Raw genomic sequence first — 25,803 nt, forward strand, 5'->3', positions numbered from 1 at the left:
TGGTCATTCAGGATTGAGGAACATGTAACTGTGTACTCCTGCTACCATAGTACTGCCATGCCTGCTTCCAGTATTGAAGAAAAATAAAATTGACTGAATTGTTATCTATCAGCAAGGATTCATGAATAGTTAATAATGCCTGATGCGACGCCAAACTCCAGCCTTTAGATATACAGAAAGACTAAACCCCAAGAATAAGACTAAGTCTGTATGTCAACCGAAAGACTCGACACCGAAAATGTAACCCAGTCATTCGAATAAAACGCCTCCGAGCCTAACTGGAATACACCCAGATAATCCGATTTCTCCGGGTACCCTTCTGCACCCAGATTATACAGATCGGTGATGAGTGGGGAGATGTCCCCGTTAAATGTTTCCGCGACCTGGGTCGCATTCCACGTGAGGACGGTTTGGTCGATGCCGTTTTTGCCGCTGAAGAGCTCGCTACATACAATCATTAGCGTCCGGGATTTGAATAAGGTCGAAAAGAAGTGGAAAAATGCTTACAACGTCGTCCCGTCCAACACATGAGTGGTCACCACATTCGGACCCCCAATAGGCACAGTAGCGGCCCCGAACGCCCCAAACCAGATCATAACCTCGTATTTGGCCTTCTGGCTGTCCTGAGCCGTGGTGGAGTCGGAGTCGAAAAACATGTCGATAGCAACGTTGCCATTGAGACCAGCGGCATTGAGACTAACGAGGTCGGTTGACGCGGCGGTGGTGTTGCCCACACTGTACGTCCACTGGAAGTTCAGGTCGAGCCCTGTCATCTTCTGCAGCTCGATGGGGAGGACATCGTCCACCATGACGTTGGGGTATGCGTGCGTGGGCTGTTTCAAGTTCTGCTGCTGGTAGTACCAGTTTGTGGAGAATTGAGGAGCGGTATATTTCGTCGCGTAGGTTTCGTTCTCGAAGGTTGTGATCTGGAAGATTGTAACGTTAATTAACTGAGGGTTTGCAGCCTTGTGTATATAGATTAAATCCCGAAGTGAGGAAGATTAGCCATCAGGCTCGGTCGACGTACATTCATACATAAACCTCCGACTGTTTCAGAATTGACACCCCACTGATTTGGGTTAACTGCAGACAGTCAGTCAGGATGATCGTACAACGGTCAGGGACTCCACCGCCTCACATGTAAACTGCTCTCCCGTCGAACCCGGCGGAATACCAATCGACCTGTTGCAATATTGCGAATAAGTGATCCCATTATGCTTGAAATGTTCGCCGGTATTCCCTGAAGAACCGGTGCTGCCGCCCCCAGAGCCAGAGCCACCATCGTTGCCGCCCCCAGCGAAAAGAGGCGCCTGTCCGTTTGCCTGGCGGTGGGCTTCAATGCCCAGGATGGCGCCGATGGTACCCCCGATCGGGATGGCCACGAGGCCGAAGTTGACGACCCATCGCAGAACCATCTTCTCAGACAATAGCTCGAGTGACGGAAGGTGCAATGACGGAAGAAAGAGAGTGTAGGAGAGGATGCGCCACAGATAAGATATCTTCACCGCCATCGCCACCGCCTTTCTAGGGGGAAAATCCAGTTCGGGAAGAAATTAATCTGAGACAAAATGGAAAATTACCATGATCCACTTAACTTATACTTAATCGGAACGCTTCGTGTTCTTTGATTTAAAATTACATGGTTATACACGTTGTACATGCAAGGCTAGAAAAACCACGAATACACAAACACCAACGCCGTGGCCACCGTGGCGAGAGAGTACTCCAGCTCAAACCAGGCGGCCTGGCCACCGAACCCGATCTTCTTGCTTTGAGCAGTCGGGTGCGCAACCCCGGTCTTGGGGTCTCGGATCAGCAGATCCTCGCGATCTGGCATGTTTGGGGGATCGATCATGTACGAGAGAGGGGTCCAGAGGGAAGAGCAGATGAACAGGAATACCATCGGTGGCCAGAACGCGTGGGTGATCAGACACAGAACGATCCCCTTGAAATCGCTGTTCTGGGCAAAACACCGGTAGGTCGAGACGACGACCGCTGCCAGAGTGACGTAGACAAAGACCAGATGGAAAACGGCCATATAGTTGAACAAGAGCACGGTCAACCGAACAAACATGGACCGCCGCTGTTTCGGGTCTCGCTCGTTCAGGGTTGAACCCAAGGATCCAGTGGGCTTGAAGGCTTGTGTCTGGCCGCCCAGCCACCGGGGCAGAATGAAGGACCGGACAATGCACAGCGCAATATAAGGCGACATCCACATTTGGTATCGAGCACCGCGCTGTCCGGTGTGGTAGCCCGCGGGACTGAACAGGACAAACTCGCAAAGCCGGTTCACGATGTTGGCCGCGAAACAAGCCCAGATGAGCCAGTGCAGCTCATCCTCGTTCGCATAGGCAACCAGCCTCTTACCCCACAGAAGAATGATGGGGATCGCGAAGAGAGATGCCGTGACCAGAATGGTATATAAACTGAGCGTGGCGTAGAGGAACCCGGAGAAGCGCTGGGCAATGGTCATCTTCTTGACGGCATCCCCCCAGAGACAAAACTTCAGCTTAAAAGCAGTGTCCACGGTTCCGATAGCCCATCTCGTTCGCTGCTTCAGGTGGCCACCGTAGTCCTCCGGAACGGTACCAAACTGGAGGGGCTCATGGATGTATGCCGTCCGCCATCCCCTACCCAGCATCAGCGTAGATGTGGCAACATCCTCGGCCAAAGAACCCAGCGGGAAATGACCGATCTGATCGAGAGCCTCTCGCCGACAGATATACCCAGACCCGGTACACCAGGCCACACCGAGCGCATCCTTGATGGGTTCAATGACATGCACGAAAAAGTCCAGGCTCTGCGCCAGGGGATCGGAGAGCGGAGTATTATAGAACAGCTGGGGAGGGCACGCAAGGGCCATGAGGGGATCGGCAACCAGGTGGGGAAGAACGGCACGCAGCCATTCCTGCTCCGGAATCTGGGGTATGGAATGTCAGGAAAAGGAATGCTCTTGGACATTATTTTTATGCACTTACCATATCCGCATCGAGAGCCGCCATGTACTCGCTCGGCCCTCCCGGCAAATGCCGCACCTGCTCCAGGCCGTAGTTGAGATTGCCCGCCTTGAAGTGGTGTGGCTTTCCGGGGATCTTCTCGCGAGCCATATAGAACACGTTGGGTTGGCCCAGGGCGAGCTGTTTGACGGCATACTCGAGAGTTGCCGACTTGGCATCGTCCAGCACGATAACCCGCAATCGGTGGCGAGGATAATCCTGGTCGATCGCGCCACGGACAGTATCGAGGACAACCTCGTCCTCCTCTCCGCAGCAGGTGATGAAGACATCCACCGTGGGAACATCATCGCCCATCAATCGCAGCTTGGGCCGCCCTCTCTTCTTCATAGCCATCATGGTCCAACAGTTGTGCAGCTGGGAGGGGATCGCCACCGCGATCTCGATCGCGATGAACACCCATGCCGCAGCGTAGCTCTGGCCCGCCGCCTGTTGGGCCGAGACCACGCAGAAGACACGCAGACCCAGGTAGAAGAGGTACAACCCCGAGTTGGCGAAGGTTAAGAGGGGGACGAATTTGAAGAGGAAGCGCTTCCACCCTTTCCAGGTATCTATGTCGTCTCGATCGGAGATGCGCGCGATCGAGCCCGGCTGCACCCAGTCCTTTGCGAAGACCGGAGACGACGGGTGGGTGACGAGGTTGGTTAGAGACTGGTTGCTCTGGTCGATCTGCTGCTGATTGTACTAGACAATCGTTTAGGAATGGGGTTTCTGTCAGGAGCTGTCCTATTGCATTACTTACCAATGAGGGAGAAGCGGATCGGGAATCATAGGGACTGTGCACAAACGACGGCGCGGGCAGTGGCCATCCCGTTGGGGAGGCGAACTCGTCTGATGGCGGGCGCGACGGTCGCATGGGCGACATGGGTTGGGCCCCGTAGTGGTGTTGGTGAGTCTCATAGTAGGGACTGGGGGGTTGAGCGTATTGCTGTTGCTGGTACAAGTAAGGGTTATTGCGTTGACGGGCGTTCATCTCTATCGGCTCTTCATAGAAGTCATGATCGTAGCGATAGGTGCCATTCATGGTGGCGATGGGGAAACATAAAAGGACCCGAACTCGTCGACCATGAAAGAGAGGGAGCTGATGTAATGGATGATGAACGATGGCATCGAGCGAAAAAGGGATTCGAGATCAGTAATGAATGACGAGTAAAAATAGACTCAGCGCCACAATCAGGGCAGAGTTTTTATGGTCGGTCTTTGATTCGGTCCAGACGGGGAGAGAGCAAGAGGTACCCGAAGACACCGGCTGGGTCAGGTCCACTAGGTACGACCGTATAGTCTGGTACTATTATGGTCGTGACTATCCTATGGTACTCTGTTACTAAGAGACCATTATCACCGGTGGTGCCAACCTGTTTCTCTGATCTCATCATCGAATCCTTTTGGCAGACGGCTGTGCCAAGCCACCACTATCGATTGTTCGCTGCGATCCGAGTGGTTCCTGCTTATCGGATCAACGCACATCCGGTTAGTGTGTCTCCTTTTTCCTTGGAAGTGTGATGGTGCCCACCTCTCACGGCTGCTTGCGGGACTCTCCGGTGACGACCTACACATGGTGTTCATACAGATGTTGTACTAGAGTATACTGGAGTATAATTTCGCGTACTTTGCCCCATGTACCCAGGGTCATCTATACAGGAGGCATACTAGTCGGGTGGCTGTCTCCTCAGATTCCCATCTCCCAGATTCACATTCGGAACCCATCTTAAGCGGAGCATGCATTCCATATTAATACATCTTTTGATCAGAGTCTACATGTAGAGGAAGGATTCGCTGATTTTAATTATTCGGTCATTAAAAAAAAATAGATCCTAGGGGGGGATTTGGAGTCGAAGGAGGCGATTGATCAAGAGGCAAAATGAGTGTATTGTGTGACAACGCAAGACACTGAAGGGTACATGAGGCAAAGTACACTAGAGTCTACCCTAGTACTAATGTGTAAGGGCGCCATGTGTGCAAGTAACCTCGGGCGCACTGCAAGCAGCCGTGAGTTGTGCACCAACACTACCCTTTTTGTCCGGCAGAAAAAATCGGCCGCTTCCGATTCTGCCGGAAATGGCAATACGTATAAACGGTGGAGTCGTCGGATAGCCCCATTACAAATAATCCACGCAGCCACCCATCACCACGTTAGAGATCAGGCTAGGGGGAACCAGCAGTGGCACTTGGAAACAGTCGCTCATTCATGACGGGGGCAAAATGCGATAGGTGCGGATGGGCGTGCTCGTCGAATGGAAGAATCCGGTCTGGGATTCGGACGGCACAGACTCAAAGGGGACCTGCTCCACGGTGAAGGCGTGGGATTCTATTGAATGAGGGTGAGCAACCAGCAGGAAAGTGGTGATATCACACTCACCACAAACACTCAAAAACGTCCCGAAGGTATCTTCGTTGCGCACGGTCGCGGAGATGATAAAATGCTGGAGTCCATAATTGTCGAACAGATCCTGCACCGTGGACAACAGCAGTGGCACAAGATCCGCGTCGTAGATCTGGCGAGGGGTGTCAATGCAAACAACAGGACCAAAAGAGCAAGGAAACAGACCAGGTCAGCACCAAGTGCGACGTCAAACTGGTTCCATTCGGACACCGCATCGCCGCCCTTCACGTCCAAGGGAGTCCCCCACTCCCAAACAGCCGGGGAAAATGGAAGTTCCGCGGCAATTCCGATCTGGTTGTGAGAAGCACAGCGGTCCATATTCTCAATCAGAGTAGTCTCCCGATCCGTCGCAACAACAGTATGAGCCCCGAGGTGTCGCGCACATAGCAGCGACAAGAACCCGGTGCCAGCGCCGAGCTCAATGACCCGCTTCCCGCGAATGAGGGACTCGCCCATCTTGGTCGCCAGGAACGACCCCAGATGGAGCGCTGCCTCCCAGGTGCGGAACCCCGTAGTGCCAGACCCGTAAATCAATCCGCGCGACTCAGAGGTGATAACCGTGCGCTCTGGTATGCTGCTGTCTGTCGTATCGGGTTGCGCGGGGGCCGTATATTTTACAAGTTCCAGTTGCTGTGCTTGCTCCAAAGCTGGGGTCTTGGGCGTTGCGACCAGCGTGCTCCAGCTGGACATGAGATCGTCGAGGATCTCCTACAGGAAGACATACGTCAGATGGAGTGGTTCCAGAAAGAAAGACAGAGAAAAAATTTCGGATAAAAACATAGACAGAGAGTATAAGCACAAGAACATCAACCTACATCCTCCTCCGGATCCCGGATTGACGCTTCAATGCGCGCCAGAATCAGCTTCAGCACGCGCGCGCGATAGTTGGCCGGTGGCAGTGGGAACACGGTTTCCGCGAACATGCGCTCATACAGTGCGGTCTGCACATCGGGCCGCACGAGAACAGGGCCATCCGGGAGCGCCAGATCCGAGGGATCCACGAGCTGGAAGTACTGGGCGACCAGCTTGCGGATCATGGCAGTTCGAAATTGTTGTATGGTTGATTGGTTATCGGGAGGGATTAGATAAGGGCAACTCGTCATGTGACGTGATTATATAAACCACCCCCAGATAGGCTAGCGTCGTCGTAGCCGAGCCCACACGAAAATTGAACGAGAAACAATCGCCAACCGTCCTCTCCATCACCATCACCACCAAAATGGCCGACGCTCACGTTACCCTGCGGACTCGCAAGTTCATCCGCAACCCTCTGCTGGCCCGCAAGCAGATGGTCGTGTAAGACTCCCTTTTTCCACCCCTGTGCGAGGACTGTGCGATCGGTGTGTGGGAATTCGAGATTTGTGGATGGCCATGGACGACTCGACCGGACGTTCAATACACGACAAGAGGAGGAATGCGAGGAGCACGCACACACAAACACAAACGCACGTTCGATTTGGAAACAGCGATCTGATTTTCTTCTTTACAGGGACGTCCTCCACCCCAACCGCCCCAACGTCTCCAAGGATGAGCTCCGCGAGAAGCTGGCCGACCTGTACAAGTCCAACAAGGACCAGGTGTCCGTCTTCGGGTTCCGCACGCAGTACGGTGGTGGCAAGAGCACCGGCTTCGCTCTGGTCTACGACTCGCAGGAGGCCCTGAAGAAGTTCGAGCCTCACTACCGCCTGGTCCGCATCGGTGCCGGCACGAAGATCGAGAAGCCCAGCCGACAGCAGCGTATGTCCCTCGCTCATTCCCCGGTGATTTATTTTCAATGCTGATCTTTATTGCGTACAGGCAAGCAACGGAAGAACCGCTCCAAGAAGTTCCGTGGTACCGCCAAGGTCAAGGGCCCCAAGAAGAGCAAGGACTAAACGCCTTCACCCCCTACGCTCAATCATCATTATGGAAGAACGAAGGGAGAGTGGTGTGTTCGGTACCTGGGGTTGGGGTTCGGTCGTGTACGTTGTTGGCGGATGGACAGCCTTTTACCATTCCCGCGGCTGAAGAAGGTGGATCGTGGACAAAACTTCCTGTGCTGCTGGATCTGATGGTTCCAAATGGATATTTCAAAAAGTGGACAAGGCGTGTTGTATGTGGATTATCTAGCTGCTTGTGTTTTTTTTGGATCATCAGTTTCTTGCAACATAAGGGCACATGAAATATCCGGGTTGAGGCTGTGGCCTGGAATGAATTCACTACTTGTTTCTCAAACATGGTCTGTCCAGTCGGTGGTATCATTGGTAGACCTGTCTGCTCTGCTTCGTAGTCCCATTGTGCCTGGCCTATTCCACTGAACTCAGTACAACCGCACCTAGCCTCCTCGCCCTTGACAAGAGGTAAAGTCAAGTTCTCGAATCACACATGCTCTGCAGGGGCCTGGGAGAATTCCAAATCATCAGGCAGCAGGGCGTTATCTCTTGTGTACCTTCTGTACATACTAATACTCGAACCCTCCGGAGAGAGACATGTGGAAAATGTGTCAGATCAGGTTGTGCAAGGCATGCTGGTGATTTCACAACCTTAATTTCTAATTGTTGTCTCCAATCTCTGTCTTTCAGAGGTAGAAGGCTACATCTTTCATTTCGTTGGGGTTAGAGTTGGGATATATATAGTGAGAAGGATGAAGGTGGTGTGTGGACTCGGAAAAGAGAGTGAGAATATCTGGGGAGATGACCAGGATGAGAGGAAATGAGAGTGACAAATTATTGCTCTCATCGTGTTACCTGCTAGCATATACTGAATGAATCCTTGTTCGTACTCGAAATAGGCTTTTGATAGCCCGGTGCAGATACTGTGTCAATAAAAATGGAATTAGCTAACTATATGTCAACAGGATTAGCAGTTATTCACCATGAACACGATACTAGAAACCCAGAAAAGGCCGTGACAGCAAGCACAAAAGACTCCTCCCTCCATTCCTTCCACTTCAAAACAAAAAGCCAACCACAGCAGACAAATCAGGCATCTCCATCCGACGTGACGAGATAGAAAAAGGACCTGAATGGATATAGTAGAGAGAACCACCCACCCAGATAATCCCTGAGAGAGAGAGTAGATGTGGTCCAGAATCACCCCCTTCTCTTCTCCATTCAGAAACACAAACAGGGTCAGAGATCCAACCTCGCAAGGCCCAGACACACCCAGCCATTCGAGGGCATGGCCAACCACACACTTCTTGTACACACAAAAGAGAAATGAAATGCAACAGCAGATACAGTAGACAATGCAAATAAAAACACAAATATCAACCTAACCTCCGCAACGGGGTCTGGGTGACCAAGCAGTGTAACAGAACCGACCCTCCTTCTTGTCCCTTCCTTATCTGGACCAGTCAATTGATTTGGCGTGTGGATGTGAGTAAAACTCGTAGGACTTGTGGTGGAAATTCAAAAAAAAAAAATCGATGTAGAAAAGTAGAGCAATAAACAGAAACAAGACGAAAGCCAAAACCTCAGAGGTGCTATCTCCATGTTCTCCATGGCAAGACGTTCAATAGCTTTGATTCCCCAAAGGAGAAACAGAAGGCCGATTCATATTCACAGCCCCTGCACGGGGATACTCCGCCAGCGAGTCTGTGGGCATGAGGTTGAACGGAAACGCCCCGTTGGGCGGATCAGGATGCCGGACTCGGGTGTAGGGCAGACCGTTCAACAACGTCGAAGCCGAGCAACGAGTATCGCGGGCGTCGGTGCTGCTCCTTTTACTCCGTTCACTGCTGGAATACCCGTATATCCCCAGGTTGCAGTCTGCGTTCAGATCCAAGAGACGTTGCTGGCCACTGTTGTTGTTGCTTCTGTGGTCACTAGAGAAACTGCGTGCCATGCGAGTGTCTGTTGGCGAGGAAGACGAGGAGTCAATCTGCTCCAGGCCTGAGTAGGGGCAGTGGCTGCTGCTCGCGGAGGATGGTACAGATGGTGCGCCCGAGGAGAGAGAGGGAGTGGTGTTGTCGGCCGTGGTTGGCATCGGGAGGTATCCGAAGGTGAGGTCGGAGACATTATTGGTGTCGGTCTTGATGCGGGTGGATGAGGGACTCGTGCTGAAGGAGGTGTCGTTGCTGGGGAGCATGGGGATTGCTCGTTGGGTGGGAGATGTGTCGCACCGGGCATTCCAGAAGGAGTTCTTGTATTCTGATGATAGAGGCAAGTTGGAGATGCCCTCGGGAAGACTGGTCAGTCCGGTCTGAAGTTGCTGGCTCCGACATGTCGGCGTGGGGAGAGTTATTCCGGAGGCTCCTGCTGACGAGGCAGATGTCATAGGTAACTGAGACATCTCTGTGACCGGAATTCCCTGGCTGGGAAGCATGTAGTTGTATCCAGAAATAGAGCCATTGGTTTCGGAATCGGGGTAGATACATCCGCCGGTGGTGCCTCTGTTGATGCTGAACATGGAATTCCATGCCTTGGGACTCCATGCGGATGCTCCGTAGTCCATGATGCTGCTGGGCAGCATGTTATGCTGTGATTGAGTACTGTAGTTGGCCGACTGCTCATCGTCGTAGTGAAGAGAATGGTCTGCACCAACTGACAAGCGCGGGAATCCATGCTGGACATTGATTGCACCCGCATCGTATTCGGCCGAATGAACAACTCCACCCATCCGTGTTTGAGGCGAGCCCATCGAGAGAAGTGTGGGTTTGCCTGGTGCGTGGGCTGCGTATATCCCCAGCCTGGGCGAGTCCGCAAGTGAGGATCCCATGGAGTATTGCCATCCATTGGAAGTGACAAGCATCTCATGCATCTCATTGAATGTCTTGGCTTTCATCTGGCCGACCATTAGTTCGCAGGCCCTGTTGCCTTTGGAGAATATAGACTTACTCGCAAGAACTGGCAGTCCGTATTGCCTGCACTCCGGCAGTTGGAGCAGGCGTGGCCGTCGCCATTGTCGCCGCTGCATTTGATCTTTCTCCGCCGGCACCGGCCGCACTGCGGAGTGTGAGTAGTAACATGGGTCAAAATGGCAAAGCACTTACTGCGACAGGAACCCGGCGTCTCTGGGGATTGCGATGCTTGCTGTCCAACTCGGATACGGGACTAATGCAGTTGCTGTTGCGTCGGTCACTCAGCTCATGATGGTTTATCCTCCGCATCGAACGAGGACCAGAAAGTGACGAGTCTTGAGAAAGATCGACTTTCTCAGAATAGTACGGATGAGCCATATCCTGGCAAATGGATCAGCTGGGTCCAGTTCGTGGAGAAAGTTTCAAAGTATACCGTTTGATAAACAGCTATGGTCTTTCCACAGATGCCTCGAGAGTATAAAATAGAAAGCTATATGGGAGTAGCGAGCATACCTGGGTATACCTTGAGAGTGAAAGAAAAGAAGGATTGAAATTAAAGACAGGTAGAAAGCTGTCTTTGCTGGAGGTAGGGCTAGATTTAAGCCATGTTTTGGTAACAATCGGTGTGTGATTGTCTGTACTGTGTAGGTCGCTGTTGTTGCCCCTGATCATTTTTTTTCTTCTGCCTCAATTTTATTATTATTATTTTCTAAAATTATTGCCTATGCCTATCTTAATCCGTCCATTTCCTGATCTGTAGAGAGGGGGGACCCACGGATTGGGAGGCGTACACACCCAGTACATACAGGGAGCCAAAAGTACCAATGGGGGAGTGCTTTCGTCAGAACGTTATTCACTTTCTGTCTACCGTCTCGTAATTTTATTTTTTCTTTTTGCCTTCGCTGTTGTTGTACCCAGGGGAAATGATATGCAGAGTTCCGCGGTGCCCCCAAGCCAGATTCGTCGGGCTAGAGAGAGAGGAGAGAGATAGAGAGGCATGATGGTGAAAGACCAACCAGCAGGAGTGTCCCCGGCGTTTTAGAGACTTGGTTTCACAACGTAACGTCACACGGAGGGACATGGCCTGATAGCCCACCATGACGAGAGTCCAGACGGGGAGATTAGAGTCTTTCACTGCTGGGGAAATGTTTCAGCCAATCTTCTCCAGCCGCTCTTCTCCCTTTTTTATTCCTTTTTATTTTTATTTTCCACCGTCTGATAAACTCCCACATTATTTACTGACACATACAATACTTTCGGCCAGGTTGGAGTGGATAGCGGCGGACAACTGCCGCCCTACGTTTGCAGAAAGGACCCAGAAGCCGATCCGCATCTACTGCTTCCGACGCCAGTGGACTGATAGAGGCGAAGATCCAGAAAATAGTGAATGTTTGCTACCTGGCTGGATCGGGCAAGCCAGTCGAAACACTGATTGGTGTGGCTGCTGCAGCCCCGGCTTTTCTGGGGTCGGGCCAGGCCAAACAGACCAGCAAAAAGCCCTAGAGCAGCCCGAGATCGGCCCTGATACGGGGAAATGGAGAAAAGGACTGAGGTATAATTGAGGGTAAGTCTGGAACAAGCGCCCATCAAGACAACAAACGCCGCTCGTCTTCTTTTCTCTCTCTTCGTAATGTCTCGGAGTATTAAAGGGGGGCTGGAAGTTTGCCATGTCTTATCACTTCCCCAATAGGTGGGATAATAATTGGCACGTTTCTTTTTTTCTGACACCTGTCATTTCCTTTAGACAGTCAGGTTCTTTGACCCACCGCGTAGCGCGCTCGAGAAAAGCGCAGCTAGCAGGGATCTATAAGGTTGCGGTCCTGATCGGCGACCTATCCATGTCGTCGATCAGTAGATCAGCCTGGGCGCTGCTCTAGTGCTTCCGCGGCCGCGGTGCAGCTCGATGGAAACGGAAACGACAGAAAAAAGCAATCATCCCAGCGCGTCTAGGATACATCCAATACAATCTTGACACCAGAGCCGCTAGTCGGAAGACTTGATCAGATTTTCCGCGTTTGATCGAATGCGGATCTCGATCTTCCACCATGTCTTGTAGGGTCTATGCGGCTTTTTTTTTTTCCCTAGGCTTTTTGTTTTTGTTTTTGCTTCGGCCACAAGGACGGCCAAACAGGGCACATGATGAGAAACCAAGGATCAGAACATGCGATCCTCGCACTGAAACATCTCGCTCCACGGGGAAGAAAAGTCGCACGGGATCGTATCTGGATTGTCTTCTGGGTCCGCGGGGAGGGGAGAAGATCATTCTCAATGGACGAGTTCCAACCGCGCCACTCATGGTCGGACGATGCACGACACTTCGAGTGAGGCAAGCCAGCTGACTCGTGTTGAGATTGAGACCAAACAGCCTGATCGGCAGGAAGGGCGGGATTGAGCGATGGCCAAAAGGAGAGAGGGGGATCTCATCTCAGCAGATCCACGAGGCCCAGCGATGAGATGCCGTTGGATCCTGCTGCAGGAGGCCGCCCGTTTTGCTGCCCCAACGTCTTGCTCTGCAGTGGAACAGCCCGTGAAACTCACCAGCAGTGACCGGTCCGGGGAAGAAGAATAGGCCGACGTTCTAGTTCTTTTGGCTGGGCCTACTGCTGCATTGACCTCGTTCCTGTTCTGAGAAGCCGGTGAGCACAACAAACAGCCCCAGGTCAACCCCTTAATACCAAATGATCCAACGGGGACGCTCGGAAGATATGCCGCTCGATTGACAAGGGAGCGTTGCACAGAGAGGCACCGGGTCGATCATCCGAGGAGCCTTGTCCTGACTGGGAATAAGTAATGCGGTGGACGTAGTTATTTCGGTAGTGAGTTAACTAACCAAGGTCACTCACCTACGTGGGTAATGTACTTGGACCTGGCTTAGGGTTATGGAACGAGATGAGTGTAGTATAGATGGGTATAGAGCTTGCGGGAGACAAGGGGTGTGATATAGATGGCTCCCTGGTGATGACGCTGATTGGCGGCTGATCACTTTCTCGCTCGCTCCAACACGCGACTGACCGCAACCCACGCCCCGATCATGAGCGCGCTGCTGGAGACCTCATTGGGGGACATCGTCATTGACCTACTGGTCGACGAGTCGCCCAAGGCCTGTGAGAAGTGAGTGACACTGGGTGTTCCTGCGGCCTTGACTGGCTAACATTGACCACCGCAGTTTTCTGAAGCTCTGCAAGGTCAAATACTACAATTTCTCGCCCATCCACAGCGTCCAGAAGGATTTCTCCTTCCAATCGGGCGACCCCCTAGGTCCAGATGCCCCCGAAAGCGATGGCGGGTCTTCCATCTGGGGTGTGCTGGACGGTCCAGCCAAGAGAACCTTTCCTGTCGAGCTCCCCCGGAAATTGAAACACACCGAACGCGGCACCGTCAGCCTGGCGACCGTCCCAGCAAAGAACGACCCAGACCAGCGACTAGCGGGGAGCCAGTTTCTGATTACGCTGGGAGACAACCTCGATTATCTGGATGGGAAAGCGGCCATCTTCGGCAAGGTCGTGGAGGGATTCGATGTGCTGGAAAAGATCAATGACTCCTTCATCGATGACCGGGGTCGACCATTGAAAGATATCCGGATTCGCCACACTGTTGTGCTTGACGATCCGTTCGATGATCCGTCCGGCCTGGTGGAACCGCCCGAGAGCCCCGTGCCTTCCAAGGCCCAGCTGGCCACGGTGAGGATCGCGGACGATGAGGATTTGGACGATGACATGGACGAGGATGCGATGGAGAAATTGCGGCGAGAGCGCGAAGCCCGCGCGCAGGCGCTGACCTTGGAAATGGTGGGAGACCTTCCCTTCGCTGAGGTCAAGCCCCCCGAGAATATCCTTTTTGTATGCAAGTTGAACCCGGTCACACAAGGTATGTTGTTTTCCTTGCCCTGTCTGTTGCGGTCTACTAATGATCACTCTGTAGATGAGGATCTCCATCTCATCTTTAGCCGCTTTGGGCAAATCCTGTCTTGCGAGGTCATCCGGGACAAGCGCACCGGCGATAGCTTACAGTATGCCTTCATTGAGTTTGATAACCAGAAGGACTGTGAACAAGCCTACTTCAAGATGCAAGGGGTCCTCATCGATGACCATCGGATACATGTGGACTTCTCACAGAGCGTACGACCCCTCTCTATCTATCTCCTTGCAAGATTTATGCTCACACACCGACCAGGTTTCCAAACTGTCCGAAAGCTGGCGCAACGCGACCGTCTCGAAGCGCCGACAACGAGGCGGTTTCGGAGGTGTGGCTGACCTGGAAAAGAAACGGCAATACCGGTCAGTGGATGATGCCTACGCAGATGAGGATAAAGAGGACGGGTACGGGATGGTCTTTGACCGACGGCGCCGGGAACAGCAGCAGCAGCAGCAGCAGCAGCAGCAACAACAGCAACAGCAACAACAAAAACAACAATCCGAGCGTCGTGGAGGCCGTCCTGACCGCAGTCCACGCCGCGACTCTCGTCGCGACTCTCGTCGCGACCGGCGAGGGAGTCGTAGTCCTCCTCGAAGACGAGATGATTACTACCGACGGCGATCGTACAGTCGGAGTCCCGGGCGGAGCTCGCGCAGAGATCAGGATCGGGATCGAGATCGCTACCGGGATAACCGACAGCCGAAGCGGTAGAAAAATGTACCTATACTAGATTCTGTCTGTACCTTGGGTACCTGATACTCCAAGAGGAAAAGTAAAAATCTGGATCAGGACCCGCTGGCCGGGCAGAATACCCAATGAAGACGCGGGCATGTCTCAGACACTCAGTTATTTTTACACTTTCATTCTTCAACGGACTAAGCCCGGACAGGGAGCTGAGCTTCTCCGCGATTAATTTACTTGCCACTCATCCTTCCTTCTTTTCCCCCTTACACTTACCCGCCCTACTACATACCTTACTCGACCTCCCCCTCCCTCGTTTCCTTTGTTTAACCTCCTCCATATCACCAATCGTCCACTTTCGTTAAGAAGCCATCATGGCAGCCATCAAGGAAACTGTCTCCCAGTTGATCGAAAAGTTCCAAGGCCCCGCCGAGGATGTGCCCCGCGAACCGTCCGCTGAAGAACTGCAGACGCTACGGAAGCAGTACACCGACGCCGGACAAGGGCACGTCTTTGCTTTCTTCGACGAATTGAGCCCCGTCGAGAAGACCCGGCTCTTCCACCAGCTGGCCAACTTCAACCCCACCCGCATCAACGAGCTGGCCACCACCGCCCTCAACCCTCCCCCCACCACGGCCGAAGAGAAGGCCGCCTCGCTGGAGCCCCTTCCCGATGTGGCGACTGCGTCGATCCTCGACTCCGACCCCGCCGATCTCCAGAAATGGTATGACGAGGGCTTGAAGCAGGTCTCCCAGAACACCGTGGCGGTCGTGCTCATGGCCGGTGGGCAGGGAACCCGTCTAGGCAGCTCTGCGCCCAAGGGCTGCTTCGATATCGGGCTGCTGAGCCAGAAGTCCCTGTTTCAGTTGCAGGCGGAGCGGATTGCGAAGCTGCAGTCCCTGGCGCAGAAGACCCATGGCGTTGCGCAGTCGACGATCCCCTGGTATATCATGACCAGTGGGCCGACGCGGAAGCCTACGGAGGAGTTCTTTGCGAAAAACAATTTCTTTGGCCTGGAGAAGAACAACGTGTTTGTCTTTGAGCAGGGCGTGCTCCCGTGTATCTCTAACGAGGGCAAGATTATGATGGAGAGCAAGACCAAGGTGAGTGTTCCCCCTGTACAATCTCAGCCAGCCTCTGATACATGGATCTAGGTTGCCGTGGCTCCTGACGGCAACGGTGGTATTTACGAAGCCCTCCTGACCTCCGGTGTGCGCGAGGACATGCGCCGCCGAGGCATCCAGCACATCCACGTCTACGGCGTGGACAATTGCCTGGTCAAGGTAGCAGACCCCGTGTTTATTGGATTCGCCGCGTCCAAGGACGTGGACATTGCCACGAAAGTGGTGCGGAAGCGCAACGCAACCGAATCTGTGGGTCTGATCCTACAGAAGAACGGGAAGCCGGACGTGGTCGAATACTCGGAAATCGACAAGGAAACCGCCGAGGCTAAGGATCCCAAGCACCCGGAATTGCTCAAGTACCGCGCCGCGAACATCGTCAACCACTGCTACAGCTTCCGCTTCCTCGAGTCCGTTGAGAACTGGGCGCACAAGCTGCCGCACCACGTGGCACGTAAGAAGATCGCCTGTCTCGATACGGAGACTGGTGACGCGGTCAAGCCGGAGAAGCCGAATGGCGTCAAGCTGGAGCAATTTGTCTTTGACGTGTTTCCCCTGACTCCGCTGGAAAAGTTTGCCTGTATCGAAGTCCTGCGCGAGGATGAGTTTTCTCCGCTGAAGAACGCACGCGGCACGGGTCAAGATGACCCGGACACCAGCCGGGCCGACATCATGAAGCAGGGACAGCGGTGGGTTGAGAAGGCCGGCGGTGTGGTGGTTACGGAGGCAGATGCGTTTGGGGTGGAGGTGTCCCCGCTGATCAGCTACGTATGTTGCCCTGATGCATGACCCTCCCCAATCTGATTATCTGATCATGCTGACTCGTGGTAGGGCGGCGAGAACCTCGAATTTCTTCACGGGCGGGAGATCAAGGCCCCGGCGGTCCTGGAGAAGGAGGAGGAGTAGAATCAAGCACTTGAAAAACGGCGTCAATCTCGGAAGCAATGTCTGGCTTAGCATACCGGGTGGAAATCTCGAACACAGGTTGGTATACAATTAATTGCTTTGCTGTTGCAACAAATGAAAGAAAGAAATGACCGATTGCTTTGCTCTGGAATGGATCTACCGCTATCATTTCTGGGAGATCCGGGAATGCAGGGTCAGAAATACTTCTTCTTATCCCGAACACTACCTAGTCTCTACCTACCAAGATCCTCGTAGTATAACTATCGCTCTGCTGAGCTTGGGAGTAGTCGTCCCGATGTATATGTAGGTAGTTCGCCTTACGCAATACGGAAAGGCCCGGGAGCTAAACGGCCGTTTGCCTGGTTTGCACGCGCCCACCATTTTCCTCATCTTCGCTTGTCATCTCTCGCCTTCCGCAATCCAATTCTCTTGATCGATTCTCTCTGCTGGCCCGGTGTGTGAGTGCTGAGAAGTGGTTTTCCTTCTGGTTGTTGTGTTGTAAGTTCATCCGGGTTCCTTTTTGTGCGTTTGGCATGTCGCCAGCCCACTTTTTTTTTTCCTTTGCAAATTTATTTGGGTGTCCGTGGGCTGGCGAGAACGTGCTCGTGTTTCTTATCCCCAGGTTCTCATCATTCGGATTGCTGACCTGATCTCCAGAGATCAACTCTGATTTGTTTAGGAAAGGCTGAGTGAGTATCCTCCACGCTGCTCGTTTCGTCTCGAGGTCCTGTCGCTCTGCTTTTTAAACCCCGCGGATCGGCCCTTTCGCCCGCTCTGGGTTCCTGCATCGGTGATTCTTCCTGTCATCGAGCTATCACTTCGATAAGAGGATCCCGAGTATGGATACCACCCAGGTGGATTCGAGCGGAAGGGCTCGGATGGATATGGCGATACTCGACTGGTCATCCAGCGCTGACTCTCGTCCTGGGTAGATACTCGCCAAGATGATGTTGTCCCGTCGTGCGTGCTACAAGTGTGGCAATATCGGCCACTATGCGGGTTAGTACTGAATGGTCACTCTCATCCGAGCCTCAATCTAATCTCGATGTAGAGGTCTGCTCTTCCTCGGAGCGTCTCTGCTACAACTGCAAGCAGCCTGGCCACGAGTCCAGCAGCTGCCCTCGTCCTCGCACGACCGAGAGTAAGCATTCTTCTTCTTCTTCTTTTTCTTCTGTTTATCAATGACTCCGTCCTGACAATCCTCCAGCCAAGCAGTGCTACAACTGCCAGGGTCTTGGCCACGTTCAGGCTGACTGCCCCACGCTCCGCGTGAACGGTGGTGCCAATGGCCGCTGCTACAACTGCAACCAGCCCGGTCACCTCGCTGTACGTTCGAATCATATCCCACATGCACAAGTACAATGCTAATTCGATTCCCAGCGCAACTGCCCTAACCCGGCCGCTCCCGGTGCTGGTGCTGGTGCTGGCCGCCCCGCGGCCCCTCGTTTCCAGGGTGGCTTCCGCGGCGGCTTCCAGGGTGGCTACCCTCGCGCCGCGACTTGCTACAAGTGTGGTGGCCCCAACCACTTCGCCCGGGACTGCCAGGCTCAGGCCATGAAGTGCTACGCCTGCGGCAAGCTGGGCCACATCTCCCGGGACTGCACTGCTCCCAACGGTGGCCCCCTCAGCTCCGCCGGCAAGGTCTGCTACAAGTGCGCCCAGGCCGGGCACATCTCTCGCGACTGCCCGACCAACGAGACCGCCGCCCAGCCTGCTGTTGATGCTGCTGCTGCTGTTACCCCTACCGCCGCCCCTGTTGCTCCTGCTGCTGCCGCTACCACCACTGTTGAGGCCAGCACTGAGGCTGCCCCCGTTGCGGTTGCGGCTCCCACCACCGCCGTCGCATAAACGCGCAGGTTCCGACCTTGTCTCTTCCTGGAATTGCCCGGATTCCCATTTCCTTCACCCGATTATTTTGTATTACGATCCACATTGCCTTCAACGCCCCGGTCGGTCCTTACTTCTTCCTCCAAACCAAGTGCGACTTTCTCTCCACCCGTTATTTCTTCCTGTGCATATATTTAAAAAACCCAACGACCCTCTTGGGACGGTCTTGGCTTTGATTGATTTTTTTTTCTCATGTATACGACGAACAAGGAAAAGTTTTTTGTTCTGTTATGATGTCCCTTTTCTCCGCAGGGTCCCGTCTTACGAATTGGCGTCTTTTGTCGACTGTTTCTCCAGATGATCTTTCTCGATTTTGATGAACCAGAAAACACCCTTCTTACCCTCTGATTGGATGCGATTCCCCCGAATGGGCCTAGGAACGAGAGAGCGAGAGCGAGGAAGAGAGAGAGAAGAGAAAGAGAGCAGCAGCAATGAGAGGAGGACGAGCAGATGGGGGGATGATGTGTGTGGAAAGAAAGCGAATGATGAGTGGCGTGTGTGTTTGGTATCCAGATGGGTGACGGGCAGATGTCCTGGCTGAGATCATTCGAAGCGCGAATCCAACGAATTTCCATGAGTTTACTTTTCATACTTCTATACTGTAGTCGAGTCCCCGTGACCTGTTCTCTCTCCATACACACCCTCTCTCTCCCTTTCCCTTTTTCTCTCTCATCATTCCCAATCCCATCTCTTTTCATCCATTTTCCCTGTGCCATCAATCAAGATGCCAGACTCCGACTCCAACGACGAATTCAACGATGAGGCACATCTCCCCTTCCTCTCTACATCCCTAACCCCATCAGATATCTAACACAGGCCGTACAGAGCTTCATCGTGGATATCGACAGTATCCAAGCCCACGGCATCGGCGCAGCTGATATCACCAAGCTGAAAGCCAATGGCTTCTACACTGTCACAGTAAGTATTCCCCAATTCGAGTGGGGAATGCACTCTGCCATCCTGACGCACGCTTCAGTCTGTCCACGGTGCCACGCGCAAGACACTCCTGAAGATCAAGGGTTTCAGCGAGATCAAGGTCGAAAAGATCAAGGAGGCCATTCAGAAGTGCCTGGTAAATTTCCCCCGTTGTCCCAAAGATGTCAGGTACAAAGTTTCCGATACGGTGTAGCCGTCTGCGTCAGGTTTCATCACAGCCATGGAATTGCTGCACCAGCGGAAGAAAGTCGTGCGCATCTCGACTGGGAGCAAACAGTTTGACTCGATCCTCGGAGGGTGAGTATAACACCTGAGTAAACTCTCTGCAAGATCGTCTCTAACACAATCTCCAGCGGCTTCCAAAGCATGAGCATCAGCGAAGTCTTCGGCGAATTCCGCTGCGGCAAAACCCAGCTCTCGCACACCATGTCCGTGGTCGCGCAGCTGCCCAAGGAAATGGGCGGTGCGGAGGGCAAAGTCGCATACATCGACACGGAGGGCACCTTCCGGCCTGAACGCATTGCTCAAATCGCCGAGCGCTTCAGCATCGACCCGGACATGGCGCAGGAGAATATCGCGTACGCGCGCGCGCTCAACAGCGAGCACCAGCTGGAGCTGCTCAATACGCTTAGTCGCGAGTTTGCCGCGGGCGATTATCGTCTGCTGATCATTGATAGCATTATGAACTGTTTCCGGGTGGATTTCTGTGGACGCGGCGAGTTGGCGGATCGGCAGCAGAAGCTGAATCAGTTTCTGATGAAGCTGGCGCATATGGCTGAAGGTGAGTTCTCTCAGAAAAGTCATGGGTCTTTCTTGTGCGCATGCTTACTCTGTTTGCAGAATTCAATATCTGTGTTCTGATGGTTGTTTTTTTACCTTCCCATATTTCCCTTCTCGAGCCATATTATTGACTTTTGTCACAGACAAACCAAGTCCAGAGTGACCCTGGTGCAAGTGCCCTCTTTGCTGGAGCTGATGGCCGCAAGCCTGTTGGTGGACATGTTCTTGCCCATGCCTCCACGACCCGAGTTCTGCTCCGCAAAGGCCGAGGCGACGAGCGAGTGGCCAAAATCCAGGATTCTCCTGGTAAGAACACCGCTGTTGAGTACTGTCATTTATTGATCTTTCCCAGATTGCCCTGAGCGAGAGGCCACCTACGTGATCACGAACGGAGGCATCAATGACCCTGACAAGTTGTGAGACGACGGATGAATGGATGATCAAATTGAATTTCTGAACGGAGTATCGTGGTTGCAACTGCTGTGATTTATTTTTTATTTTCCGAGATGACTGCCAGCCCTGTATCCTTATACCCATTCAATGTATTTTTCAATTATTGTTCCAGAAGCATAGGAGGATCTGGCGAGCCCTAACATAGATGTTGATCGATCCACCGCCTTGATTTCCGCTCCGTCCATAGACAGGCAGAATTTTTCCGCTGAAAAAAAGCTGCTCGCCTCAACAACCAACCACTCACTCCCAAACCAAAAATGAAGGGAGAATCCGTGGAGATAGCAGGGTATACCACCCTCCCGCTGCTCCTCCCAGAAACTCGCACATTCCCCAAGACGGCAACACATTATCTCTACCTGCGCCCCCACGAACCTCGCATCCCCGACCCAGATTCCTCTCGGTCGCTCTTTGTCGTCAATATCCCCATCGACACAACAGAAACACATCTGCGCCATCTCTTCGGAGCACAATTATCCGCCGGCCGCGTTGAGAGGGTGCATTTCGAAGATGTGCCGACGAAAAAGCACTCCAGCGAAGCCGCCACGGAGGGCAACCTCTCGCACCGCAATAAGAAACGCAAGCGTATCACGGCCGACGATCTCCAGTCCACACTAGACAGCATCACTCTCCCCTCCACCTGGGACCGGCAGCTCCAAAAGAGCGGCGCACACGCCATCGTGGTCTTCGCCGACAAACCCAGCATGGAATCTAGCCTTAAAGCCGCGGCGAAATCAGGCAAACGGGGGCCTAAGATCATCTGGGGCGATGGAATCCCAGAGGACCGCATCCCCGAGCTCGGATCGCACCGGTATTCCAGTCACGAGCGCATGCGGTACCCCGATCGCGCGACGCTGCTGCGCACAGTGAACGAGTACATGACCGCCTTCGCCGAGGTCTCTGAGGCACGGAAGCGCGAGGAAATGAAGAAGACCCAGGAGCCTGACGAGGATGGATTCGTTACTGTCACGCATGGACCGAAGTTGAACTCTGTTGCGCGTGAGGATGAGGTCAAGGACTTGATTGAGAAGCAGAAGAAGAAGAATGCGGGTCTGGAGGACTTTTACCGGTTCCAGTCTAGGGAGAAGAGGAAGGCAAGGCAGAATGAGTTGCTTCGGCGGTTTGACGAGGATAAGAGGAAATTGCGGGATATCAAGGACCGGAGAGGGAAGATTAGGGTGAGTCTCTTTTTCTCTCTTGTTCATTCTTCAGGTACTAACCAGTCTTTGTGCAGCCTGAGTGATGTGTGCTATTTCGCATGGATGGCGTTTAGGGTGTTTTAGCTGCGTGAGTAAGTCACACTTTTTTTTTCTTCCTGATAAACCACCAAGATGAGTCCGCTGGGGCCAGAGTAGCAAGATGCGCCTTGTTCGCTGTCATGCCATGCCTGCAAACACCAGCGATTTATTTCCAATCTTCTCACCTTCTCTGAACTGGATCTGCATTGCGTTTTGGTGACATAGAATCTTGTTTTTGGCAGGTACTAATGGTTTGCTAGTTCACATACTTCGGTTTTACAGTGTCTATTTTATCTCCTGTTACTATTACATACTATCAATCAATGAACATGATGTTATTCCCCTAGAATCTATACTCCGGCCCTTCCGCACAGACCAATGATGAGCCAGGCTTGGCATGACATCTTCACCGCCGCCAACCAACTACACCTAGTGCATCACGACCGAGGAACTAACCCTCACACTGCTCTTCAACAAGTTACAGAGCATCAAAGATAATAGTCCCTTTTTAACAACTTGATCCCAAAAATGGGATCTAGTTGTCGGCTTAGGGCTCACACGGCCTAAGGCATTCGATCGACAACATCCTCGGCGCTGACGAAGCGCACGACAATTTATTTACTGGCTGCATAGACACATTGATCTTCTCTCGCCTCTCTCATCCATCTTATCTGCCCATTTCCTTTCTCTCGAAATGTCGGAAACCCACGACTCCGAGGATGACCTGGCGTGGGAGGACGTGCCTATCAGGCACAAGAACGTGCCGAATAATCCCGATGTCAACATCATGATAGATCCTTTCCTGACCCTGAAAATGCATCCTTCCAGCTCGGATACGCACAATGTTCGGCCTCCGCCCGACTTCCCGCCGGGAGACATGTGGGTGGCCAAGCCCATCTCCCTCCCGCCGCAGCGAGAGCAGCCTATCCCGGCGGGCTCGGATGAGGAGACCCAGACGCGTGACCGCCTTGAAAAGGAAATTGAGAAAGTCATCTATCGCGCTTCGAAGACCAGACTGGGGATTCGTGTCCCCAACGCGCCGCCGTCTCAGCGCGCCTACGAAACCTACAAGGAACTGGCGCTGGATATGGACAAGGTCATTGACAAGATCTGGGCCTGTGGAACCGGTAAGTCTTCGCCGTGTATCTACTGATAACTTTCCTCTCGTTACTGATGGAAATATGCGTGTTCAGCTTCTCTCCAAGTGTGGCCCTTGCTGGGCGTCGCAGATCAGTGCACTGCCTATCTCAAGTACTTCTGCTTCGACAGCTACCACACCCTGTGGCTGTTCAACAAACTGGACGTGGTCTTCTCCTCCTTGATCACAGGCGTGCACCCTCTCACCGGCGACCCCCTACCTGGCAGCGAATCCGGCCAGCCCCTGGTGAACCAGACGCTGAGGGTTCGCATCCGGAGCGTGGCCGAGCGAGGCCGCGCCACTGTCCTGTCGCGCCTGCCCGATAACCAGGCCGAGGAGCTCTATGACCCCCGGCTGGACTTCCCGGACCCATCTCAGGACGAAATCGACTTCTACAACCGTGACCGCAAGCTCGATTTCAACTCGAGTGGCGGGGTGAGTCGCTGGTTCCTGGAGTCGAGCGCCGTCTATGTCAAGACCATCACCCTGCTGGGGGACAATGTCTTTTCGAACGAGACTCAGTAAGCATTCTTCGGAGTGTTGAGCGGGCTTCCCCTCCCCTTTCCTTTTCCTTTTCGTTTTCGTTCTTCGATACGTGCTGGTCTTCTTTTCTAACATGATTGCCTTGAAACAGCACCCAGTATTTCTATTACTGGTGCCTGAAGCAGTGCATTCTGAACGGTGCACAGAGCCGCAACCCTAATATCTACTTGTATCTTAATTGAGTTCGGACTCGTTTGCGGCGTGTTGCCTGCCTACTTTCCAGATTGAAATGGCGTGGGACTTGATTTTTCATGTGTGCATGAATGTCACATCTTCCAAGGTGAAATGTGGTGATTGATTTTCATTCCATGCCTCCAGTTAGCAGATTCAATTGAAATTAAATCTCCTCTTTGCAAGGATATCAGAACCGTTCTCCTTGAAGTCGGCAGAGCAGTGGTGTTCTGGAGGATGGATACACACGAAGGCGCGAGAGGTCGGACCGGGTCCAAGGGCAGCATCTGTCAGAATGATGTTCGGAACATTCATCAGGTGCTCCAGAGGGTTGATGGATCGTCATAGGTGACTTAGGTGGTAGAACTCGTTGACGGTCGTCGTCGGAGAGAAGCTCGAAAGGGCCTGGCGTACCTGCGGCAGCCGAGGATTTGCCAGTACCGCAGCCCGCCGGGGATCTAAGACCAGAAGGATGGCCTGGTTCGTCACCGGAAGGTAAAGCTGCTTGTTGTGCATGAGCCAATGAAACAGATCGGCCATGGCTCTGCCACAGCGCCTTATGTTAGCTGTGTCTTGTATATTCCAAGCCAATCACATGATGTCAAGGGACAAAGAATGCAGCCTGCAAATCCGGGGACCATCAGGTCTTTGTATAAGCTCGATGTTCGGTAGTCAATCCTCCGAATACCTGTACAGTTCTTTCATACGTCACTATATAAATATGATCATAAATCCCCATTGAGGTGCTCATAACTATCACAATACATAATCACGGTCTGAGCCCTGAAAGTGGATCCTAGGCTACCCTACTGCTCCGCCCCAGGACTGGGTCGGCTAGTTATATCCGCCTGCCGAGGAATAATAAATACCTCGCATCAGTCATCGTTTCTGAGAGCTTCTCCGAGCATCGGTGGGTGTTGTTGTTATTGTTGTTGTTGGGGCCAGCTAGGTGCTGCTTTCCATGGTTCCGGGTGTGTTGGGCAGGTCATCACGGTCTGAATGATCCAGCACAGACCGGGGACACAGGGATACCTACTGAGAAAGCTATGCAAGGTGTGCCCTTATGCAACCAGAGGAGATCAACTGATGCTCTTTTTTTTTTTTTTTCCACCACCCCCTTACTCATCTTGGCAGTCTGTCAATCATCCTGACAGCTTTCTCAAGAAAATTGAAAAGAAGCTGAAGATGGAGTGCGAAATCTCTGCTTGGGCCGTAATTCTAATACAAGCCATCGGCCCAACCAGCCCAACCAATAAGCAGGCTGAGACGCACTCTGGCAATCCCATGGTTCTGGTTCTGGTCGATGATGGAGTCTGCCGTCCGGCTGAGCCAACGCCTGTGACGTGACGTATCTCGATGTCGAAGCACAAACAACGGCGTCCTTGCTTCGTGGACGGTACTGCAATGAGCCGAGAAACCCCAAAACCATCGCCAAAGCCTTGCTTCGAGAAGCTTGGCTCTGGCTGCTGCCCGGGCTGATTATTTCAGCCTTTCCATGGTTCCGTGGCGTGTGGTGGAGTCCGTCTGTTCCGTTTGTTCCTCTCTTCAGCTGGAGCCTGCGAACGGCACGATTACTCAGCCCAGGGTGGTAGATCGATCGAGCGACAAAGTGACGAGTCAGATTCTTTCGGGGTAGCGACAGGAGCGGTATCCTTGCATCAGCATTAGCGAGCTAAAGGAGTATGTACGAAGTAATAGTAATCATATTATTCAATCCAGTGTAGAGAGAGAGAGAGCAGCAGAGATGGGGAGAGGAGCCTCCATTATTATACATAGTTGGTTTCCGGGCGTACGGTATTGTCACGGCCCAAGATTTCCATTCTTCTGCCCCTCTTCTTCTGCTCTTGTTCTTTCTTTCCT

General features: G+C 52.9%; 10 protein-coding genes across 10 annotated transcripts; 7 read left to right on the top strand and 3 right to left on the bottom strand.

The window, feature by feature from the left end:
- Window positions 1–200: 200 nt before the first annotated feature.
- On the bottom strand, window positions 201–4,038 carry PFLUO_LOCUS3528 (uncharacterized protein; the record flags this gene model as incomplete). Its single annotated transcript, XM_073780785.1, has 7 exons — window positions 201–444; window positions 508–926; window positions 1,028–1,083; window positions 1,139–1,524; window positions 1,698–2,920; window positions 2,979–3,698; window positions 3,757–4,038. The coding sequence occupies 7 exons, from the start codon at window positions 4,036–4,038 to the stop codon at window positions 201–203; spliced, it is 3,330 nt and encodes a 1,109-aa protein (XP_073637605.1).
- Window positions 4,039–5,200: 1,162 nt separating this feature from the next.
- Window positions 5,201–6,434, bottom strand: PFLUO_LOCUS3529 (uncharacterized protein; the record flags this gene model as incomplete). The annotated part of the gene is made up of 4 exons (XM_073780786.1): window positions 5,201–5,322; window positions 5,374–5,509; window positions 5,563–6,105; window positions 6,213–6,434. The coding sequence occupies 4 exons, from the start codon at window positions 6,432–6,434 to the stop codon at window positions 5,201–5,203; spliced, it is 1,023 nt and encodes a 340-aa protein (XP_073637606.1).
- A 182-nt stretch (window positions 6,435–6,616) lies between these two features.
- Window positions 6,617–7,271, top strand: PFLUO_LOCUS3530 (uncharacterized protein; the record flags this gene model as incomplete). The annotated part of the gene is made up of 3 exons (XM_073780787.1): window positions 6,617–6,693; window positions 6,887–7,134; window positions 7,195–7,271. The coding sequence occupies 3 exons, from the start codon at window positions 6,617–6,619 to the stop codon at window positions 7,269–7,271; spliced, it is 402 nt and encodes a 133-aa protein (XP_073637607.1).
- Window positions 7,272–8,889: 1,618 nt separating this feature from the next.
- PFLUO_LOCUS3531 (uncharacterized protein) lies at window positions 8,890–10,555 on the bottom strand (the record flags this gene model as incomplete). Its single annotated transcript, XM_073780788.1, has 3 exons — window positions 8,890–10,161; window positions 10,215–10,322; window positions 10,370–10,555. The coding sequence occupies 3 exons, from the start codon at window positions 10,553–10,555 to the stop codon at window positions 8,890–8,892; spliced, it is 1,566 nt and encodes a 521-aa protein (XP_073637608.1).
- A 2,653-nt stretch (window positions 10,556–13,208) lies between these two features.
- On the top strand, window positions 13,209–14,803 carry PFLUO_LOCUS3532 (Peptidyl-prolyl cis-trans isomerase-like 4; the record flags this gene model as incomplete). Its single annotated transcript, XM_073780790.1, has 4 exons — window positions 13,209–13,288; window positions 13,344–14,044; window positions 14,099–14,295; window positions 14,351–14,803. The coding sequence occupies 4 exons, from the start codon at window positions 13,209–13,211 to the stop codon at window positions 14,801–14,803; spliced, it is 1,431 nt and encodes a 476-aa protein (XP_073637609.1).
- Window positions 14,804–15,147: 344 nt separating this feature from the next.
- Window positions 15,148–16,800, top strand: PFLUO_LOCUS3533 (UDP-N-acetylglucosamine pyrophosphorylase; the record flags this gene model as incomplete). The annotated part of the gene is made up of 3 exons (XM_073780791.1): window positions 15,148–15,876; window positions 15,928–16,662; window positions 16,726–16,800. 3 exons carry the CDS (start codon window positions 15,148–15,150, stop codon window positions 16,798–16,800), a joined length of 1,539 nt encoding a protein of 512 aa, XP_073637610.1.
- Window positions 16,801–17,744: 944 nt separating this feature from the next.
- Window positions 17,745–18,648, top strand: PFLUO_LOCUS3534 (gig suppressor; the record flags this gene model as incomplete). Its single annotated transcript, XM_073780792.1, has 4 exons — window positions 17,745–17,799; window positions 17,852–17,941; window positions 18,008–18,126; window positions 18,181–18,648. 4 exons carry the CDS (start codon window positions 17,745–17,747, stop codon window positions 18,646–18,648), a joined length of 732 nt encoding a protein of 243 aa, XP_073637611.1.
- Window positions 18,649–19,411: 763 nt separating this feature from the next.
- Window positions 19,412–20,823, top strand: PFLUO_LOCUS3535 (carboxymethylenebutenolidase; the record flags this gene model as incomplete). Its single annotated transcript, XM_073780793.1, has 7 exons — window positions 19,412–19,450; window positions 19,513–19,605; window positions 19,664–19,759; window positions 19,817–19,920; window positions 19,977–20,404; window positions 20,557–20,709; window positions 20,756–20,823. 7 exons carry the CDS (start codon window positions 19,412–19,414, stop codon window positions 20,821–20,823), a joined length of 981 nt encoding a protein of 326 aa, XP_073637612.1.
- Window positions 20,824–21,113: 290 nt separating this feature from the next.
- On the top strand, window positions 21,114–22,096 carry PFLUO_LOCUS3536 (uncharacterized protein; the record flags this gene model as incomplete). Its single annotated transcript, XM_073780794.1, has 2 exons — window positions 21,114–22,031; window positions 22,088–22,096. 2 exons carry the CDS (start codon window positions 21,114–21,116, stop codon window positions 22,094–22,096), a joined length of 927 nt encoding a protein of 308 aa, XP_073637613.1.
- A 689-nt stretch (window positions 22,097–22,785) lies between these two features.
- On the top strand, window positions 22,786–23,954 carry PFLUO_LOCUS3537 (uncharacterized protein; the record flags this gene model as incomplete). The annotated part of the gene is made up of 3 exons (XM_073780795.1): window positions 22,786–23,218; window positions 23,285–23,750; window positions 23,864–23,954. 3 exons carry the CDS (start codon window positions 22,786–22,788, stop codon window positions 23,952–23,954), a joined length of 990 nt encoding a protein of 329 aa, XP_073637614.1.
- Window positions 23,955–25,803: the final 1,849 nt, after the last annotated feature.

This window comes from Penicillium psychrofluorescens (assembly GCF_964197705.1).
Source record: "Penicillium psychrofluorescens genome assembly, chromosome: 2".
NCBI lineage: Eukaryota > Fungi > Ascomycota > Eurotiomycetes > Eurotiales > Aspergillaceae > Penicillium > Penicillium psychrofluorescens.